The 20886-nt window shown below is 52.7% G+C and overlaps 3 protein-coding genes across 3 annotated transcripts; 1 reads left to right on the top strand and 2 right to left on the bottom strand.

Moving 5' to 3' along the window:
* Nucleotides 1-316: 316 nt before the first annotated feature.
* Nucleotides 317-13487, bottom strand: W97_00124 (dynein heavy chain, cytoplasmic; the record flags this gene model as incomplete). The annotated part of the gene is made up of 3 exons (XM_007778041.1): nt 317-787; nt 844-13149; nt 13212-13487. 3 exons carry the CDS (start codon nt 13485-13487, stop codon nt 317-319), a joined length of 13053 nt encoding a protein of 4350 aa, XP_007776231.1.
* Nucleotides 13488-16261: 2774 nt separating this feature from the next.
* Nucleotides 16262-17206, bottom strand: W97_00123 (uncharacterized protein; the record flags this gene model as incomplete). Its single annotated transcript, XM_007778040.1, has 1 exon — nt 16262-17206. One exon carries the CDS (start codon nt 17204-17206, stop codon nt 16262-16264), a length of 945 nt encoding a protein of 314 aa, XP_007776230.1.
* Nucleotides 17207-19315: 2109 nt separating this feature from the next.
* On the top strand, nt 19316-20777 carry W97_00122 (uncharacterized protein; the record flags this gene model as incomplete). The annotated part of the gene is made up of 3 exons (XM_007778039.1): nt 19316-19552; nt 19614-19699; nt 19763-20777. 3 exons carry the CDS (start codon nt 19316-19318, stop codon nt 20775-20777), a joined length of 1338 nt encoding a protein of 445 aa, XP_007776229.1.
* Between the last annotated feature and the right edge of the window lie 109 nt (nt 20778-20886).

Raw genomic sequence — 20886 nt, 5'->3', positions numbered from 1 at the left:
GAAAAAACCGTGGGCATCTCTGGCAGCGGAATTCACAGCATAGCGAGAGCTTCGAAGTAAATATCTGAATTACAATGCAAACTAGTTACAAGAGAAGAGGCAAAAACAACAAAGTAAGTCCAGCCGGCTGACGCAACGAGAGTATGACCATAACCCAGGGTATATGCGGCCACAAGGATGCAAAAAGGAACGCCGGTGCGCAATGCAGTCTGATCTCTCCCAACCCTTGACCCCCCGTCTAAGCGCCCAGCACGATGCGGTCCGACACAAGTGAAACAGTGTACAATTACACAAATGAGAAACAGGAAATTCTCGCCTATGCGTCTGCCGCCTCGGCCATGACCTGCTCGCCTTCATCCAGCATCTCCAACACAAGATCCAAATTGTCCATCATGTCCCTCGCCTGTCCCACCAGCAATAGCTTCTCCGCGTTGGCCGGCAAGCCGAGGTAGGTCGGCGGTTCGCGCTCCGGCAAGCGGTTGACCCACTCTGTGAAGTCCTTCCACCCTATACCGCTAGGCATAGTCAGGCCCGTAGCACTCTCTCCTGTACCGTCTTGCACGTCCTTGACGAGGACGTAGTTCTCCTCGAACGCAGCGGGCGTCATGAAGCCATCCACGATCTGGCCGAGGGTATCAAAGTCGTCTTCGTCGTCAATCTTGCCGCCATACATCTCTGTGATCATGACGCGGAGGATGTCCCAGGGGATGTTCTTTGGCGAGAGGTTCGTGCGTCCATTGGCGGCTGTGTTGATCCACTTGTCAATCACGAAGCTGCAGCACTCGTACTGTGACATGTTAGTACTCGCTCGACAGTGTGGAGGTGGATATCCTGAAGACTTACATCGCTGTCGTTAAACTCCCAAAAGCCGCGCCATCCAAGACTTGGAGCATAGCGCAGCCTCTCTTGTACAACAGCATGAAGGAAGGAGAGCAGCAGGTGCACTCTCGCCCTTTCCACCGGCTCCTTGACGGCTCGTGTCGAGAGAGAAGACATCGAGTCCTTCATGTTCGCCTTAATGCCGGCCGGCTGCTCGTACATGAGCACCCGCGACGCCCGGAGTAGATTGACGGGAATGTTGGGACTTGTCTCCATGGAAAGGAACAGCCTGAAGTCGCTGTGAGGCTTAATTGATTCGATCCGCTTCTCCAGACTTTGCAGCCATGTAGGAGCTAGATGAACGTTCTTCACTAAGACCCAAGAGCCGGTGGCAGCCGCGTTGCTAATGGCCTTGTCGGCGCTTGCGAGGCCTTCGTTGGAGCCCATGGCGATGTTGGTACACGTGGCGTGCGTCCTCTCGACGAGCATATCGACTTTGTAGCTGGCGTCGAAGCCCGGGCTGGAGCTCAGTGCAATAGGAGTGGTGGCCAAGACTTCCTTGACAATTTCGCTCAGATCGCTTCCCGCATCAAGGAGGCCATCACCGAAGACTTCGTTGACGAACCGCTCTACGGCGGGCACAAAGCGGTCGATGCGGAATAGCTTGATCAGGATGATGGACCTGAGTCGCTGGTCGAGTCTGTCGATGTCCTCCGGCCAGGCGCGTGGTACATGATCTTCGGCTACCTCCTCTTGTATAAAGTTGTCCCATGCTGAAGGATCCACGCTGGCAATGTGTTCCTTGAACAGCGGGTGCTTGGACGCCCGCGCCATTGCCTCATCCATCAGGGAGGGAGCGGTCGAGATGTCAGTGCCCTCAAGATCTTTATCTAGGATGATGTCGATCAGCGTCTTGTCCATCCTGTATGGAGCTGCTTGGGCCAGTAGCAACGCAAGCATGACGCGATCTTTCTGCAGCAGCGCTAGAGAAGTGCGACGGTAGGTATTAATGAACAGCTCGCGAACGATGTGATCAATTCTTGCATTGTGGCCGGTACTGTGTGATCTTCGCTTCGTGGCTTGCAGTACAGACTCGAAGATAGTGATGAAGTACTGCAGAGAGAACTGGTAGAAGTGGTTGACATGGTGGAGCTGGTCCAGGACAGCGAAGATAGCGGAGCAGGAGCGTGCAATGATTTGATACTGGGAGGTGATAGTGTCGACCTCCGCCATCACGCCTTCCGTCTGGGAGACCTTGATTGTGATATCGGCAGCCTCCTTCTTCAGAGTCTCGAGAGTCTCGATGACAACGTCATCATCGAGGATGTTCCCCCTTGATTCGTTGAGAGCTTGCAGCAGGCGCTTCTCCAAGCGGCGGAGATGTATGCTAAACTCGCCTTGCATCTTGATGAGGTTCGAACGGCGTTCATCAACATCTGGACGCTCCGACTTCAGTACCTCATTAAGGGATTGAGTTTGTAAGCTGCTCTGAGTGACAGTGAAGTTGACGAAGGTAGTCCGGCTGCAGATGTCAGGCGCGAACGTCGCCGAAGGATCGCGCGTGGAGAGGTAAAGCTGGAAGGAGGGGGAGAAGTCGATTTCCTGCTTTCCTAGTTGGATGAGCACACGACCCCCAGTTCGCTGGTATTCCTTGTTCAGGACGTGGTTGAGAATGGGGTCGAGGTGCTCGGCGTCCTGGATCAGGATGGGGTTGCCGAAACGGAGAGAGCTCTCAAGTTGCTTGGTGAATGAGTCGTCCAGGAAACTGGTGACCGTAAGCTTTCGATCCTTGCACTCGTTCTGCAGGAACTCTGCAGTGCGTCCTGAAGGATCGATAATCAGTGGGTATCTGTTGAACCGTTTCAAGATAATGGCGTTCTCGGTGCAAAGGTCGTCTACCGGCAGCGAATTGGCCTGCCAATTCAGCCGCTCATCCGCAGTCGAAAGGTACTCCGTGATCGGGTTAAGAGGCTTGAACTTGATGCCGGAGAGCGCTAAGTGGTGCAACCAGTCCTCCATCATAGTCTTTCGATATTGCTGATCAAAGTAGCCGCCGTATGCCAGGAACGCAGCTGCCACAACGACATCACCAATGATGGTATCGATCTGGACTTCGAATGATTTGCTGCCTTGCTCCCACCTAGACCGCTCAGAGGAGAGACTCTCGAGAAGGCGCACGCTTCGGTCCACCTTAAATTGCACCTTGCTCATCTCGGCTTTAATGGCCTGTGTTTCGCTCACGAGCGCTGCGTATTCATTCTTGTATGTTGCGATACTCTTTTCCAATGTTTTGAGAGTCTTCTCAATAACTTGAGCCTGCGCCTTGGTCTGCAACGCCGCCTCTTGAAGTTGAGCGACTTCCTCCCTCAGTGGCCCGACACGGTCAAGAATCTCAGAGTAGTTGACCTGAGCTTCGACCCATTGGACGAGCGGCCCACAGGCTTTGCTGGCGCGGTTGACCCTCTCATAAGTGAAGTCCTCTTTGGAGAGAAACTCGTTCCGCATCTTCGCCCGATGGCTCCGGGTCATCTGCCGTTCGTTGTCATAGGTGACGATACTGGCAATGAAGTCTTCTCGCCTGATGATTGCTTGGATGGATTTCCAGTTCTCGACCTTGTGTCCCAGAAGAGTGCAGACTGCCTCGAGTGCAAGCTTTACGCCAGCTGGAGGATTCTGCATGGACCTCACTTCAGTCAGGTGTTGCTTCTTGATGTTGCTGACACTCTTCTGCGCCTCAAGCACGGCGGGCTCCGCGTTGGCAAGGTCGTTGAGTACCACTTCTCTGCGCATGGCAACTTCCTTCTCCTGCTTCTCTAGAGCAACCTGGATTTCAAGGGATGCAGCCTTGCGCTGTTCTGCTTCCCGTTGATCAGCGATCATGCGCTGGAGCTTCTCGTTGGCTTCGGCGTCCTTTGTCTCCAGCTGAGTCTGCTTCTCCGCTAGACTCGTGCGGAGGTCTCGGACTTTTTCTACTGTTTCTCTAAGCTTTTCCAGTCCGACGTTGAGATGGCGTTGCTGTTCTTCCAGATCTTCTCGCTTCTCATTGTATAGTTTCACATACTGAGCGACGAAATCCAGGAAATGCCGAGGAGTCAAGAAGGTGCCTTTCTTCTGTTGCTTCTGTAGACGACGGTTGAAACCATGTAGAGAGTGGTGAATGTACACCATCGCGTTTACTACAGCTTCGCGGTATGTCGGCGGCAGACTCAAGCCGCGGTAAGCGAGGGGTATGCTGTCTGGCGCAACGTAGCCGGGGCGGTCAACATCCACGGACATGGTCAGTTCCGAACCAACCTGGAATAAGGCCTGGTCAGACCAGTCCCCGAACCAGTTGAGGACGCAGCGGTTGAATAACGCTGGACTCGTAGCAGCTCTAGACGAGAGGCCGCCTTCGGGAGGGTTCATGGTGAACACTACATGCAGATTTTTGACAATCTGCTGTGTGAACCACTTATAAAGCTCTTCTTGCGAGTCGAGTAGTAGACCCTGCTTCTGTGCCCCTTCCTTGCAAGAGGTCATAAGGGACGCGAACTCGTCTCCCTCAAAAAGGCCAGGGACCTCTGCATTAGCCAACAGAGTGTTCATTCGTTCCAAGAAGCCGGAGTCCAGGACATTCGACTCGTCCATGATGAAGCAGATCTTCTCGCCTTTGCAGCCGCATCTTCGCAAGACGTTGCGTAGATCCTCATCAAAGTCTGCGGCGGAGTACTTCCCATGGACCTTGATCTGATAGACTTTAAGGCCATTCATCCATGCTACAAACCGGGATAAGGTTGTCTTGCCGCTACCGCTTACACCGATAAGGATGAGATGGCCCTGAGGTTGGCGGAAAACTCTGTCGATACGGAGGACATGATCCAGGACTTCGTTGAAGAGAATCAGTGGCACATCAACTTCTTCTTCACAGAAAGTCTTCAGCCGCGCTTTGACGAAGTCCCGTAGCTGTTCGCGTTCGACAGGCACGTAGTGTTTTGAGAGCCAGTTGGAGAAGAGAATCGGTCCGCCTAGTGCTTTCTCTTCATTCAATGTCAGGAAGTGCTCCGTCGCAACGCGGTGTATGCAGGTCTCGGTCCATCTTCGTTCCTCCTCAGTCACCAGCCGATCTTGGAATAAGCGAAGCGCCTCGTGAGCCCAGATTCTCACAAGACCTTCCAGAGGGAGCGTGTCGAGAGGCCTGATAGCTTCGTATATGCCTCGGACCCAGCGAGTAAGTTCTCTGGGCGAGTATACGTAATGAGGCTGGATCTCAGGCGTGAAGCGCTTCTGCGATTCAAGATAGACTTGGACCATAGCTTTAGTAAGCGCCTCCGAGTACCCACGCAAGGTGGGAATAATCTTGAGAACTGCATTGTTGAACGTGCCATAGATCTGGTTGAGGGAGATTTCGCCGGGATAGTCAACCATGATGAGAGGTGAATGTCGCAAGAAGCGCAGGGCCATTGGCGTCCTCCCAGTGTCTGTTGGTGGATTGCAAGCGCCGACAAACTGAATGCGGTCGAGTGTTACCCAGGTTTTGTCACTGGTACGCCAGAAACCATTCTGCTCGACCAGCTGCCGGAGGAAGGATATTGCGCGCTGAGTTCCGTACTTGTCTGGAGCTGGCAAGTTAATCTCGTCGCAGAAGATTACAAGCCAGCGGCCGACCTGGGTAGGCTGAAGCACAACGCCGCTCAGAGTCTTTCGATATTCGCAGTATTGCTCGAATGTCTTGATGAGTAAGTCCGGAGTCGTTGCACTGGAAAAGTTCAAGCCCACTACTTCCAGGTTGGGAAGTTTGCGTAACGCGCTGAATAGGGTCATGGTTTTCCCTGATCCTGGAGGGCCACACAGCAGCAGCGGTTTGTGCTCAGCAAGCCAAGAGTAGAGCACATCTTCGTGACGCACGGTATCTAGAGTGGGTATGACCATGTCTGTCTGTGTTATCGAGTGAGTGTTGATCTCGATCTTCGGCACCTGAGACTGCCAGAGCTTCCAGTCTGCTCTCGGCAAGGTGACATCAAAGTCAATCAATGAAGCAGTATCGGTAAGTAGCGGTAAGTCTACGGTGCTGAGACCAGCAAGGAAACTGCCAAAGTCCTTTCGGTCCTCCAGCGGGCAATCGCCGACTAACGACCACACAATTGCAAGCAATAGCTTCTTTGAGATGAATGGCTCAATCTGCTCGCTTTCTAGAGGGAAGTCCGGATGGTGCATGTTGTGGTCAAGAAGGGATCGGCACGTCTTGTTGAGTAAGGAAAACAAGGTGTTGAGCACCCGTATATTAGTGTATTCCATGATATGTCGATACTTGCGGGCTTCGTCGAGAGCCTTTACGATGAGATTGTCGTCCAGCAATCGAGCTTGTAGCATGTTCGCCACTACTTCCTGGGTGGCAAGGGCCTGCTGCGCCAACTGGCCCGCTGCAACAGCATCATCTTCTAGGTCTTCGAATGGTGTTCCCCGGAGATGAGCTAGGTAATTCTCGATCATCATGCTGTTCGATACGGTATCATCGCTGAACCAGACCATGCCGCAACGACTCACAGTAGCCAGAGTTGCGTACTTCAGATTTTCGACCTCGAACAAGATCCGTACGTTCGGCGGGAGGTTCAATCGCTCACCGTTTGGTAGTGTCAGCAGCTTGTTATCGTCAAGAACACTGTTGAGGTTCTCGACCCACTCGGGGTCAACGTCGCCATCGAACACTATCCAGTGCCTCTTGGTATCTTCACCACGCAGGTTGTCGACAATCTTCCGGAGTATGCTGGTAAACAAGCCATCGGTCCACTCTCGAGTGGTACTATCCAGGCTACCGTAGAGACTCTCCTTTGACATGACTTTTGGATCAATGACGTGGCAGACTCCTTCAGTGCCTTCAAGCTGCTGCAGAGCTTGCAGAAGCGTTCTCCAAGCGGCAGACTTTCCAGATCCAGATGCGCCGACCATCATAACACCATGGTGAAGCCCCTGGATTTGATAGAGTTGGAGGATCTTTGTCATCCATGCGTCGCTAACGACGAGTTTGTGGCTTGCAGCTGTATCGCAAATCGCTTTCTCCAGGTTCTCGAGGGGTGCGGGGACGTATTGGACGCCAGGGAATGCCTCCAACTGGATCTCCATCATCGACTCGACGTCAGTGGGTATCAATTTGGGAGCCATAGTCTCGCGTAAGCTCTGCACTATGATCTGCGGCTCGATTATCTCCTCCTCGGACTGTGCTTCGACGTGTGTGGACAGTCTTGCGCGCTTCACTCCACCGGAGCTAACAAGGACGCTCTTCAGGGCACGCAGACCGAAGTCGTAATGGGCTTGTTTGGATAGCCGTGCAGCACAGCTGTCGAAGAAAGGTACGATCTGCCGTGAAAGAGCCTTGGCCTGAGAGAAGCCCTGGGAGTAGAGCATCACTTCTGCGATAAGCTCCTTGTCCGGTTTTGACATAGCTACACTGCGGAAGAGCTTCTTCAGGTTGTCCGGCAAGTTCGATCTCCCGGCGTAACCAGGATTCATGGTAATGAAGATGCCAGTGCTAGGATCCACCGTCAGCTGACGGCCAACGAGTTCGATTTGGGCTTTCTCATCAGGTGCACCCTTCCGCAGTCCTTGCTGGATATTCTGCACTTGTTGAGAGACAGCAGACAGAATACGCTCCTCAAGTCGATTGAACTCGTCAAAGCAGCCCCAGGCGCCGACTTGGCAGATTCCCAAGAAGATCCGGCCCATTGCCTGGAAATCGAAGGTGTCATCGCAGCAAAAGACAAGGGTGAAGCGGCCAAGCTGAACGCCCAAGGCCTTTACCGATTCGGTCTTTCCAGTACCAGCCGGTCCGTACGGAGATCCTCCAAGCCTCTGACAGAGGGCTTGTGTTAAGGTGAGGAAGCAGCGGTCGGTTAGTGGTGTCCTGACAAGGCGTTCGGGCACCCCAAGATACTCGAAGCCATACTCAAGGCTTGCATTCGCCATCTTAATCTGAAGGCGGTGCAGTGGATCGCCGTCCTGGGTGTATGAGTAACGCATTCGAAGAAGCCACATGTGATGAGACGGTGTATCCGCCGCGGCCTTGATGAGTTCGCCAATAACATCGCGCTGGTGGACGGATTCGGTAATGAGATGCTCGCACTTCTTTCTCTGCAGTGGTTGGAGATCTCGTAGTACAGCAGAGGCTAAGAGTTGCAATAACTGGACTTGTCGTTCGTGAAGACTTGAGAGCGACGCACCACCTTGGCTCAAAGCTGTTTCGACTGCTGATGTCCAGCAGACCTGAGTAGCCAAAACCACGATCTGAGCGGGAAACGCGACCATGAAGCTTTCCATTGCGGAGTAGTCAAGTACATCCGCCTCCAACAGTGAACCGAAATTGTCCACGGCATCAGACAGAAGCTCCGCCAGAGTCACCTTCATCGAGCGTTCAAGACTAGCGAGCCATTCATTAATCTTCGGGGTTTTGGCCAATGAGACTGCTTTTCGAAGCATGACCTCCTCTCCTTCCTTTGACGTAAATCCTACGATCGTCGAATCTTCTTCAGTAATGAGTCCATGGATGCCAGCAAACATTTTCCGCATATGCTTGGCCACCCGCAGCGTATCGTTGCTGTTGCCGATGATCTCCAACAGATCTTCGTCACCAACAAAGTAGAACCGCGGAAATGAGACCCTCTCGCGCTCAAGATACTCTCCGAGAGCCTTTTGGATCTTATTCAACAAGTCGGCTAGGCGTTCGAGTGACTTTTGTATGCCGGAGATTCCTAAGACATCCAGGACGGACGGCGATCTGGCGACCTTCTTCATGACTCCCAAGAACTCTCCATTGATGTTCTGGAAACGGGCTGACTCGATTGGCAGAAGGTGCCTGATGTCGGCATTGCCTGTGAACACGCCCTCCAGGTAGACCCATTGCCGTTGTACATCAATCCACACGTCGAAAAGGATATGGACTCGGTTGAGCTTCTCTTCCCATGATGATGCTTCCTCTTCGAATTCCTTGTAATATGGCGAGTGCCTCATAGCTTGCAACGAATTCAGGTTCTCGCTGCACTTGGCGAAGAGTTCGTCCCAGCCACGTATGAGCCTACACTTACTCTGGTAGCCGAAAAGATCGAGCGAGTAATTCTGCCATGTCTCGCGGACTTGCCTGACGAATTCCTCGAGAGCCATCTCCCCTTGCGCTTGTGCAATCACGTCTCGAATGACGGATTCACTCGGACCGAGCTGGAGATCCCAGACATCACCAAGCGTCATGGAGAGCTGGGAGTATCTCTTCGAAGGCTTCAATGTCTTAAAGATCCGAATCCAGTGTCGTTCGCGGATGGTGTCCGAACGCAGTTCCGTCACGAGAGGGTTAACCTTGATAAGCTTCTGCAGCACGCTTTGAATATGCGCAAATGCTTCATACTGACGCATGCGACTTGGCATACCTTTGGTCATCGTAATCAAGTTGTCGAGGGACTGGCGTAGTTTTCGTGGTTGGATGCTCGTCCATAGAGTATCGCGCAACTCATTTAGACTGCCCCAAATGGTGGAGAGAGCTGCCCAGACTGACTTGAAATCTTGAACCTCCTCGAGCAATGTTGAAAGATTGTTCTCAGAGCCTGGGGGAAGGTCAAGAGCTTCCTGGGCCTTGGCGACCATTACCGATTCATTCATCAGCTGATTCAGCTTGACATCGAAATTCTGCAGGGTAAATGATGCCTCTTCCGGAGGGATGGTGCCTGATACTGGCTTCTCTTGACTCCACTGCGCAGTGATTTCCGCAACCTTCTGGTTCACTACCTTCTCCTCTGCAACAATCTTTGCTCGAAGAGCATCGGTCTGATCATTGACAATTTTGTTCTTCCGATTAAGGACTTCGTTGAGGATAGCCCATTCGTTCTCGATCTGTTCGATGTGCAGCCATTTAGACGGTAACTGGTAGCGTTGGCGCTTTAGAGTACTCTGTCCCTGACGGAACATCTCAACTTCTGGCGCCCAAGCCTTCACTTTCCGTTTGCACTGCTGAACAGTGGTTATGAACGTCACTGCTTGGGCTGTCGATGAAGCCTCCAGGGATTGGCCTTCAAGATCTCTGCGAGCATGTTCGATCTCGCCGTAAAAGTCCGCCATACGAGCGCCAAGCCTATTAGCAAACTTGCTCAGCATATCGCGCTGCCACTGGTCGTACTTGTCGGTGACTTTCAGTTGCACTTGGTCGTAGTCGATGGTGAGATGGCCGAAGGAGCAGCTAAGTTCTGAAGTGTCGAAGGTTTCCCTGGTTTGACGGATCTCTTGCAGCAGCTGTAACCATTTGGCGAGATTGTCTTCGAGCAGGTCGAGTACCTGCTCGGTTTGCAAGTCCCACAGAGACTGGAACTGAAGCCACTTATCAACATACTTGGAAACCGTTTGGGTCTTCTGCTCTAGGACATTATGGACCCGTGAAAGAGGGCCAATGCAACGGCTCAGTAGCTCAGAGTACCGCAAAGAACTGCTGTCGCGATCCGTCTCCAGCCTCAAATCGTACCTGGAAGCCTGCACCTTCTGCAAGGTACAAATCACGCCAAGCCACGCCTGTAGCTGGTTGACCCAGCTGGCTCTTGCGAACTCTAGAGGAGGATCAAGATAAATGACCTGATTTCGCATGGTAATCTCGTGTACTAGACGGTCCATCTTGGGCATCTCCTCAACTGGGTGGTCAGTGTGGTTCGAGAATCCAGCGGCGGTCTCGGTGTCCGTTTGATCTTCATGAGCGCCGTTGAAAGCAGTGATCCAGCTCTCGATCGCCCGGGTAAGGCGTCCTAGCAGAACATCTTCAATCCTGGCGTTCGTCTTCGCCACCCAATATGAGAGATTGGCGTAGTTCTCCAGGTTCAGCAAATCAACCGCCTTCTGGATGATTTCCAGATTTTCCTGAAGGGTGTGGTGCTCGTACGGGCAAGTTCCCAGCTGGATCATTGCTTTTTCCACGTCGTTATTGACGGATGACAGCTTGGCTACTTTGCTCTGCAGTTCCGATACCGCGACGGCAAACTCGCGAACAAATTGGACATGCTTGCTCTCTCCACGGGTAATCGCCGCAGAAGCATCTGTCCCCACAATTGCAGGCCCCTGCCGGATATGGAGGTCATACGCATGGACGAAGGACTCCCACTTCAAGGGTACACCCTTGGCGACGAGTGCTTGCGCGTTGCCTTGGTAGCCATGAAGGAGGACCGCGACTCCAGCCATCTCATCAATCGTCCGAACAGTCTGAATGTAGGTTCGAACGCTTTCCATGAGACTCACGGCGTACGGGTAGACACGCTTGGCTTCTTTGGAGATGTTGTTGATTGAATGAGGAACGTTGTAGTTGAGGAGAAGGTTGCGCACTTCCTTGAACAGACCGATGATTTGTGGGTCGAAATTGACGGCCAGCTGCAGCGTATTTCCAGCTGAACGAATGCGGTTGACCGTAAACAGGCGACCAGAGATGGAAAGATTCTTCTTGCTGGCATCTTGCATCCACGCCTCGAAAATGGGCCGCGTATCCAGCTTCTTTCGAAACTTGCTGCTTTCGTTCAAGAGCTTCTGGCCTTCAGCGTGGAGACTCCAGTCTTCACCCAGGATGTCCTCCACTTTCTTCATGTAGCCATCGAGCTGCCGCTCAATCTGCCTTCTCCAGATTATGCTTCCAGCTGTTGGGGGAAGATCTCGCAATTGAGCCATGCTATGGGCTTCAGACACTCCGTAACTCCGTGTTACCCGCTCTTGAAGTGCTGAGATGTCTCGCTTGACGTTTTCGATAAGCTGTGTCTGGTACTCAGATATTGCTCCTCGGATCTTTGGTCGAACAAAGAGTGCATTGAACTTTGAGAGCACGCGGAACATCTCGTTGGCCGACTTCGCAGTGGCTAAGCGGTCTCGCAGTCTTGCAATGATGGAGTTCTCCACTCTGGAGGTCCGCTCGTTGTACACCGTTTCTGCCTGGATCCAGATTTGCGTGCCTTCCAGAGAAATGTCCAGAACGTCGATGTCCTTCAAACCCGCGTAAGCTTGGGCAACCTCCTCAACCGCATCCACATCGCCTATCTCCTCCACGAAGACGGCCTCGGTCACCTTCAAGCCATCGGCGATGTCCTGCGCAGCAGACTTTGAGCCAAGTACGTTGATTATTGTTCGCTGCAGCTGTTCGTGATTGTTCCGAAAGGTGGTGATATATTTCAAACGATGTTCGGTTTTCGTATGGCGCGGTGTGATCTTGATGGGGATAAATTTCTCGTTTCTTCGCCTCGTCACGTCTCTTGCGATGTTTGTGAACTCTTTGACGTTGTCGTCCCACGTTCGCCATATGCTTTCCGTTAACCGCATGATGGCCTGGAAGTCAGGAAACTCGAGGTGCATGAGCGACCGGCCATGGAGCAAAGCATGCAGACGGGCATCTAGGTCGCTGGAGATAGCTTCTACCAGAGGCAGTGCTCGACTGATTGGATACGGGCATAACCGTAGCTTCTTGTTAAGATGCGTGAAAATGTGATTGACTGCATCTTGGACCTTCTCCAGTGACGTCGCCGACAGGAGATCGTCCAATGGGAAATCGCGCATCAACTGATTGTATTTCTGCACAAGGTCGCTTGTCTCTTTCAGGTTCGTATCGGTGCTGAAGCTTACGGTGGCTTGAAAGCGCTTTGCATGTCGGAGTACCTCCATCGTCAGTTGTACCCCCTCACTTCGTAGCTGAGCTTCGATGGCTTCTAATGCGGACTCCATATTAAGCCAGAAGTTGATTTCCTGCGAAGCTGTTCCACTGCTCGGGTCGCGCGAAGTCTTGGTAATGGTCTGGATACTCTGGATCCAGGTGTTCACCAACGATTGCAGGTGGTTTAGGAAAGTGCTGTCCGAGAGCAATGCAGCCGGTATGTGTTCAAGTGTAGGCCTAACATGGTTCGCTGCTGCTAGCTCCAAAGCAGCCTGTATCACTGGATCGTTGGGCAATGACAGAGCAGGGATCTCAGTATTTTGCTGGAGATGCAAGAGGCTCAACTCAAGCTCGGCGATCTTCTTCCTCGTACCCGATATGCCCGTTCGCGAGTCGTTGTCCCCTTTTGTTCTACTCGAAGGTATCGTAACCTGACTCTTGGTGTATGCATTGAAGTAAGGCGCCAGCGCCAGGTGAACAACGGTATGCAGAACTTCAGGAGGCGACACGTGAGGAGTACGATCGACGGACGCCTCTCCACCGTGCGCTCTACCCGGCAAATTTATAACTTGCACCTGCGAGCTTATAGGTGAAGACGGATCTATTGGCTGCGGTCGTTTCAGGAAGGCGACGCATGCGGCTCGTAGAGGAGAATACGTTATCTCGGCTGTGAGTGTGTAAGCGTATCTGGGGCGGGCGCCTAGAACCTGTTGCATTAGCAGTTGTTGTGGACAGTGTCTGAGGGAAACTTGCCAGACTCTCCATTAACCTGATCCGGCTGGCTAGGGTCTAATGTATCTTGCTGGACGTAGAGAGCTTCCTGCGGTTCCAGAGCGAACCGTGTGCAACGCTGTAATGTGTCCGGAAGCTTTGACTCTGAGAGCAAGCTGCCTGGTGACTCGAGGTCGTCTTTGGAAGCCCCGAGCATAACATCGAGGACCTTGACGAGGTGATCCACAAGCGAGTGAGGATCCAGAGAGGCGATTGAGGCATGCTTCGCCGACAGCAAGCCGTTGGCCCCTTGGGGAGCCACAGGGCCCTCCATTGTATTACGAAAGATTTATCGGAGAAGGAGACATGTAGGATGCCGAGGAACAGGAAAAGAAACACAAGCAACCAGAGAAAGGAAAGGGATGGTGTCGTCGTCGGTGGCAGTCTCGCCGTCCGTTTGTTGGCCCTCGTGAAGTTCACTGACAGCCCATACAAATAATCCGAGCGTGTCGCGCTCAGGGTCCGCGCGTTGGAGGGTCTGGCACGTGACCCCTCAGTGCAGATCTCCCTCCCGTCTTCGCCGAAACGGCCCTTCTTCCACATGAAACGTACCTAGATAACTCTGAACAACCAAAGCATCCATCACCTACTTCCATACCTAATGCTATAGATCGAGTACTACTGAGCTCGTTCATTCTAGCGGTGTACTTGTAACTCCGTCTCAATGGAGGGCAAACACTTATGCACACGTCTCCGTTATTCTTCCTTTCTCAAGAAGAGGGGGCGGCAGCATACGCCTGGCTCAGCGCTTCCATCATCCACGCACTCGCTTTTTTTTTACGATGAACGATTGGCAGTTTAGCCGTGTGCGATACTGCTGGATTGTGAGTCAAGGGCGCATTTGGCGGGATGAGGCAGTATGCTAGGTAGTCCTCCTTGAGGGCACTCAATTCTACGCTAGAGAAGACCTCGTAGTTGGAAATACTCTTGGATTCGGCTGTCCTCAATCAACTATCTCCAAACGGATGCCGTGGCGTTGACGCATGGCTGATCCAAGCCCAGCTGCGAGAAGGATCAGATGAGAAAGTATTCCAGACGGGTGGTTGGATCTGCGCACTCAATGTGGTGCAGGTAAGGCCTAGCTGAATAATTCCGAAAACTCCAGTACCCTGGCGCTTGTAGGGCTCAGCTAGGTATGGAGCTATTACCAGTAGGTAGCCCTCGAATTAACTCAATTATGATCCACCTAGGAACGGTTCTGCATACATGTAGAAACTGCAACCGGATACACCGTAACCTGGTCATCGGCGCTCGTAAGCCATTCGCAGAATTGAAAGGGTGTAGCCACAAGACACATTTAAGAGACTACATAGACCCTCGCGACAAGATCCTTTGGTTCATGGCACGGAGAACCTGCAGTAGAATATCTCAGTCCGGCTCACTACCTTACGAGAAATCACACATCGTCCCTGTGGTGTGTTGTAATGGACAGAAGAGCAACAGTCGAATTACTGGGTCGACTAAGTCTCTTTACCGATGAAGAACAGACCCTTTGGCGAGCGATCATCTCCGTATACCGCCGCTTTGATGGCAAAGACAGCCGCAATCCTTATTTGAAATCAGGAGAGAATGATCAGGAACCCTCTCAAAGATTCTATGGCGTTAGATTGACCGCCCTTTTCGACCGAATGTTCACTACTATGTACAATGACGGGATCAATTACGTTGCATATTCAGCTATGCAGTCCGTTCACTTTCTGGGCCATAACCAGAGTCGCGGCGGCGGCAGTTGTCCAGATTTTCCCATTCAGAAGTATGGAGCTCTTGTGGGAATGGTTTCTTGTCGACGGCGCGGAAAATCTGCATTGAATCTTGTCAGTTTTGCTCGGCATGTTCTACACGGATTGCTTCAACAAACCGTTTCAGTGGCACACCGGAGTGGCCACAAGAGCATGATTTGGACTACGCCGGCAGCCAGATTGCGTTCACCAATGAAGAACAGATTCTCGGTCGCCCAACCGTCTTCATGCAAGACTCCTCTAATGGCATACAAGAGTCCGAAAGCTATGCACGTCCAGGAACCCAAGATCCACACTCGTCTGAAAATTTCCTGGACTGTTCTGACATCCGGAGATGGATTTGGAAATGCTTCGCAGACGGTATCTGGTCCCTGACATGACTCTGTCAGCATAGCTTTCGCGAACCGCGACTCCACGATTACTGGATATTTTCTAGACTCCGCTTCGGAAATGACCCAGAATGCGAGACAAATGTGGATGATGACCTCATGCTTGAACCTGTCTTGGTCGGGGTCTACTGAGAGCAACTCGTTGATGCCATACGCAAGTCCTCTGAGAAACACGAGCGCGCCTGCTAGAACCGTGGAATAGAGTGCAGGTCTGCCGCCGCGGACAGCATACTGAGTTGCTAAAGGTAATGCGAAGAAGTACTCAAGGTCGCTCCCGGGGATCCATAGGTATGCGCTGGTCGATTCGACGCATAATCATTAGATGAGCCTGGAGGCAACGACTGTGGCCGCGGCGATCAGCCAATAGGCCGCTTAACGTTTGAGAGATAGCATGTTCGCAGGAGGAGATATTGGAGGTGACGCCGCGTTGTAGCCTTTCGTGGTTGCTTAAAACGATTGCTTAAAACGATTGCTGAGTTGAGACTTCGATGGTGCGAGAATAAGATTTGTGAGATATGGTGGGTTTCTTCAGGTAGAAAGGTCGTTTGAGATTTCAGCAAGGCGCTGTGGAAAACAATGCAGCTGTGAGTGCTTTTATGTGATTGTTGCCTCACTCTGTCTGCCGAGGCACCTGAACAACCATGGTACCGGGGAGGCTGAGTTTCTTCTCGCAGACAACCGTGGAATCTCGTAAGATTGAGGTCGCCTGCGTGCTCTCCGCACTAAACTCTAACTTGTGTCTCAATGAGGAACTTCGCGGCTGGCTGAGCAAACGGCGAGCTGTGGACGAGGTATGGCAAAGCCAGAATGAGCGGACATCACTTCTACAGATGTAGAAAACTTCCAATACTCCCCGTGAGATTAGTCCATTCTTATAACGAACGTACTGGAATCCCTCTATGGGATGAAGAAACCGCTTGTCAGAGTTTCCCTGGCCAGTATCTGCCCTTGGCTGCTGCAGCTTCCGCCCAGGCGGCATCGTGTGCAGCAACCACTTCTACGGGCCCAAGGAGGGTCTCATCATGCTGCAACGCTCTGATGCGGTTGATGGTCTCCTCGGCTTGCCGGCGATCTGCGTGAATGCAACACACAAGTTCTGAGCGTTCGGCATCCCTCCATTCAGCAATCCTACATTCACCCGAGAGCAGTCTCGTGTCGTGATATGCATCACCGGCTAGGTAGATGTAACGGTCAACGGCGGTCCGGCAGAGAAGGTTGATGTGGCCGGGAAGGTGCCCAGGTGCAGACACGATGTAAAGGCTACCATCTCCGAAGAAGTCAATGGTATGTGGAAGAGAGCTAAATGGGTACCACGGACCCAGACGCATCTCTTTGCCTTGGAGTTGGAGCACCTCGGACGTCTCTACTGGCCTCCCGTGGGAGGTATCTCTCAACTGAATTGTTCGGTCAAGAGGCAGCAGATCCCTCTCGAAATGGCTGTGAGATCCATTTTGCAGCCTAGTCCTACCGCTCAAGAGGTCGAGCGACCCGTTCCCAACAACGAACAGCGAGTGGAGAAAGTCGGAGGGGGTCCCGATGTGATCCCAGTGTACATGGCTGAGCATGACTATGTCGATGTCACTCGGATGGAGCCCACCAGATGCGAGCGATTCCACGACATCTGGCCGCGATACGACTGGCTGTCGCGTAGCTAGATGTTTGCATATTTGTGGCGAATAAGCCAGAAGGTCACGACGAATGCCGAGATCGAACAGAATTCGCGCGGCTTGCGTCTCCGACTCATGCTGAATCAGAAACGACAAAGATGGAACAGACTTCCGAGCGTCCGGGTCGTTAACAGGCTGGACAAAGAAGCGCTCAGGAAGGGTAAGAGAGCCGGCAGCAAGAGCGTGGACAGACACCATGGCTACGGCGGCAACAGACGAAGGAGAAGACATAATTATGGCGAGCGGACTAGACTGGAACAATACGAAAAAGAGTTCCTTTATTCCACAACGGTCATCACCCCAAATACTAATGTCTTATGCCGGTCACGATGTTTAGGTTAAGATTGTGGCCGTCATCGCGGCAGCGGGTCGTGCGGGCCTGCGCTGCGGGGAACTCAAACTCAACAGGAGCTCCCGCACATGTCTCCCCCCCCGCCGCCCGCGCCCCCCCCCCCCCCGCCCAAACCGCATTTTCATCTCGCCGCTCATCCCCATTGCCCTACGATCTATACATGTCTCCATTGCTTGACAACTATTGGCTCTTTCTCTCTGTCTCAGTCAACGAGTGCATCCAACCCCGGCTTTTCCATTTACTGTGCCCATCTCCCCACAATCTACCCCGCTCTCTTCACACTTCTCCTCCTTGGCCGCCATAAATAGTATAGGAAACATTGTGACCACCCCCGCCGCCTGCGAGGAGCGCAGCGACGCAGCGGCGGCATCGTTCCTTTCGCGAAGCGACAGCATCCTGTCACCGCAGGCGACCCGACCACCAATCTTCTATGGGGGATCCCCCCCAAACCCCCCTTTGATGCACGTTCTCCCTCCGCCTCCCTTCATGCTCTGTCTTCTTCCTAACTGCTCTCTGCTCCCCCCGTCAAACCACTTATTAACCGCAATCTGCATGACGCATCTGTAACGGTTGCAACTGCGCACCTCTGTGACCACCCACCGCTCCCGTGCTCAGCAGCAGCATGGAAGGGGACAGTATCGTTGTCGCTTCCCCACTTGGGACCCCGAAACGCGGTGCTACCGCTCGCCGAGCCTCGTCGAAGAACTTCTCCTGCAGCTTCTGCGCAAGAACCTTCGCTCGTCTCGAGCACCTTGACCGCCATCAGAGGATTCGTAAGCTCCGTTCACAACGTTGTTTAGGCGCCCATTGTGCTCTAACTTTGAAGCAGATACGAATGAGAAGCCATTTTCCTGCCCCAAATGTCCAAAGACCTTTTCGCGAAAGTGAGAAGTCAGCTCAGCAATAGTTCGGATCCTGGCTTGTGAACACAAAGCTAACGGCTCGGCTCTTCCAAAAGAGATCTCCTTGTACGCCATGCGAAGTCGATGCACGGAGGGACCCTGACCCCAGATCTCGACGTGCAACGGGGTTATGCTTCTCAACCGGGTACTCCCCCAGATGCAGGGATCCGACGACAGCGCTATACTCGCCGAGCTGGAAGAGCAGATCCAGCGCCGACCGACCGACCCGGTACCAACTCTGGGCCGGACGCTTCGGAGACTCGCCAAGACCAGACCGGAAACGCAGCACTCGAATACGCATCCTCAGGCCTCCCAGGGCAGGACCCATTGCCAAACCCTTACGAACGTGCTACACAAGCCACACAGCCAGTGGAAATTCTCGATTCAAGGACATTGGGAACCGTTACTGTTGAGCCGCTACACCGTCTGGGAAATATACTACCGAATCCGGACGACACTACGTCTAGTATGTCAGAAGATGACTTGTTCATAGCCATCTGGGATACGCAACTCTTCAGCTTGCCCTGGGCTCATAGGTTTGATCTCTCCACGACAGCATTCTCGGCTGTTCATATACTGCAACCACTCTGGCCAATCTCCGCCGATTTCCAACCTTCAGGTTCCCAGTGCCTGTTTAATCCGCATCTACGACAGTCAAAAAACTCTCAATCTATTGCGGAGGAGCTCGGTCGTAGATTGCCCAGTTCCACTTCTGCAGGCAGTCCGAAGAGCTTACAGCACGGCCAACCTCCCATTGTCTCGATTTTCGACAGGATCTTCTCGCATCGGACGTTGTCGGAGCCAGAGAGATTACCTCCAGCCTACCCGGTCGCCCGTCGGAGCTTATCAAAGACTCCCGAGGAAGTCAGAGTTCGTCTAAAGACACAATTGAAGCTCTTTCACCATCTTCTACCTAAGGCTTTCGTGCTTCCATCCCAACATGCATTGAATCGCTACACCTCAGCATATTTCAATGGCTTTCATCTTCACCTACCGTTCATTCATGTGCCTACTTGGTCTCCAGCATCCTGCCATCTGGGTTTATTCATTGCAATGTGCTCGCTGGGTGCGAAGTATTGCCTTGAACAACAGACGGCGATTGCACTATGGGATGCAGGGAGGCTTATCGTGAGAGCGGCGACAGAAGAGAAGAACGAAGACCTGGATGTAGCCAACTCAGGGTATATCGAAATATGTCAAGCGATGCTACTGCTGATGGCCTTTCAGACCTGGTCGGGGAATCCTTTCGGTTTGCGTCAAGCATTATCTTCTCAGAGTGCCTTGGCAAGTGTGAGTAACATCGCATATCTGAAACCCTGCTCACACCGCTGAAACAGAATTTCTGCTTTAGCTGGTGCGGCAGGACAGATTGAACAGTCGACCGCTGTCAAAGGAGATGACGTGGGCGGAGTGGATCGATCGTGAGGTCCGCAAACGGTATGATCGTCCAAACGAATCTCTTCCCATCCTGACAATATCACTCACCTCGTACGCAATTAGGACCAAGCTCGGCGTATACTGTTTCCTCAACTTACAGTGCCTAACTTTCAATGTCCCTCCCCTCATCCTCAACAGTGAGATCGCACTTGACTTGCCAAGCGATGAGGACGCGTGGCAAGCCGAGAGCGAGGATCTGTGGCAGCGATGTGGCAGGGGTCAAGCTCCTGAAATGCCATCTTTCCAGATCGCCTTACGTAGCTTTCTCCTTGGGCCCGACTGCAATCCTCCCGATAGACAGTCCGCCGTGGCTTTGTCGCAGGATACGTCGCCTTGTTCCATTTTTGGGATGTACGCCCTTCTCCACGGAATCATTCAGCATCAATACCAATTACGGCAGTACTCCGATCTCACACCAGGGCCAGATGGCACTGTTCCTCCTGATCAGATTGTACAGATTGAGCGCGGCCTCAGATATTGGCAGCAGGCTTGGGAAAGGAACATGGAAGCTTCCCTTGATCCACAGAACGCACATGGTCCATTAGCATTCAACTGCATTGCCCTAGTTCGTATAGCATACATTCGGCTCGACATCGACCTCGGCTCAGCATGTGCAGCCCTCCAGTCGGGGGATCCGCACATCATCGCGCGCGCCATGAAGGACCAAAAGACCGTGGCCCGTGGTCCGAGATTGACCAAGGCAGCACTGCATGCTTGCCACGCGCTTCTTGTTCTGGCTAAGGAAGGCATAGACCTCGTCACTCACACACAAGTCTTTGTCTGGTCGATCCAGCACTCTATCGCGTCCTTCCAGTGTTGTGTCGTTCTTGTAAAGTGGCTGGAGACGGTAATCGTAGATACATCTGATCCTCTACTCTCTGACGAGGAGAGCTGGCTCATCAAGCTGGTACAGAATACCTTGGGGGAATGCAACGTTGGTGAGGTGGAAAATGTCAAGACACTGAACGTGATGGTGTTGAGAACTTGGGCAAAAGTGTTCGCTGAGACTACGATTTGGGAAATTATGCCTGTCATAGGAGCTGCGTTCGAGATCTACGCAGATATGCTTAGCCGCTAAGAAAAGAAGTTCCTCGGCCTCTGCAAAGCTGAATCAATCCTGGGAAGAGCACAGCTTGCTAGACGGGAAGATCACTCCAAGCGTGTGCCTCCTCGATTTGATGGTGGGC

The sequence above is a fragment of the Coniosporium apollinis genome (assembly GCF_000281105.1).
Source record: "Coniosporium apollinis CBS 100218 chromosome Unknown supercont1.1, whole genome shotgun sequence".
In the NCBI taxonomy this organism is placed as follows: Eukaryota; Fungi; Ascomycota; class Dothideomycetes; genus Coniosporium; species Coniosporium apollinis.
This window is presented reverse-complemented; position numbering and strand designations above follow the sequence as displayed.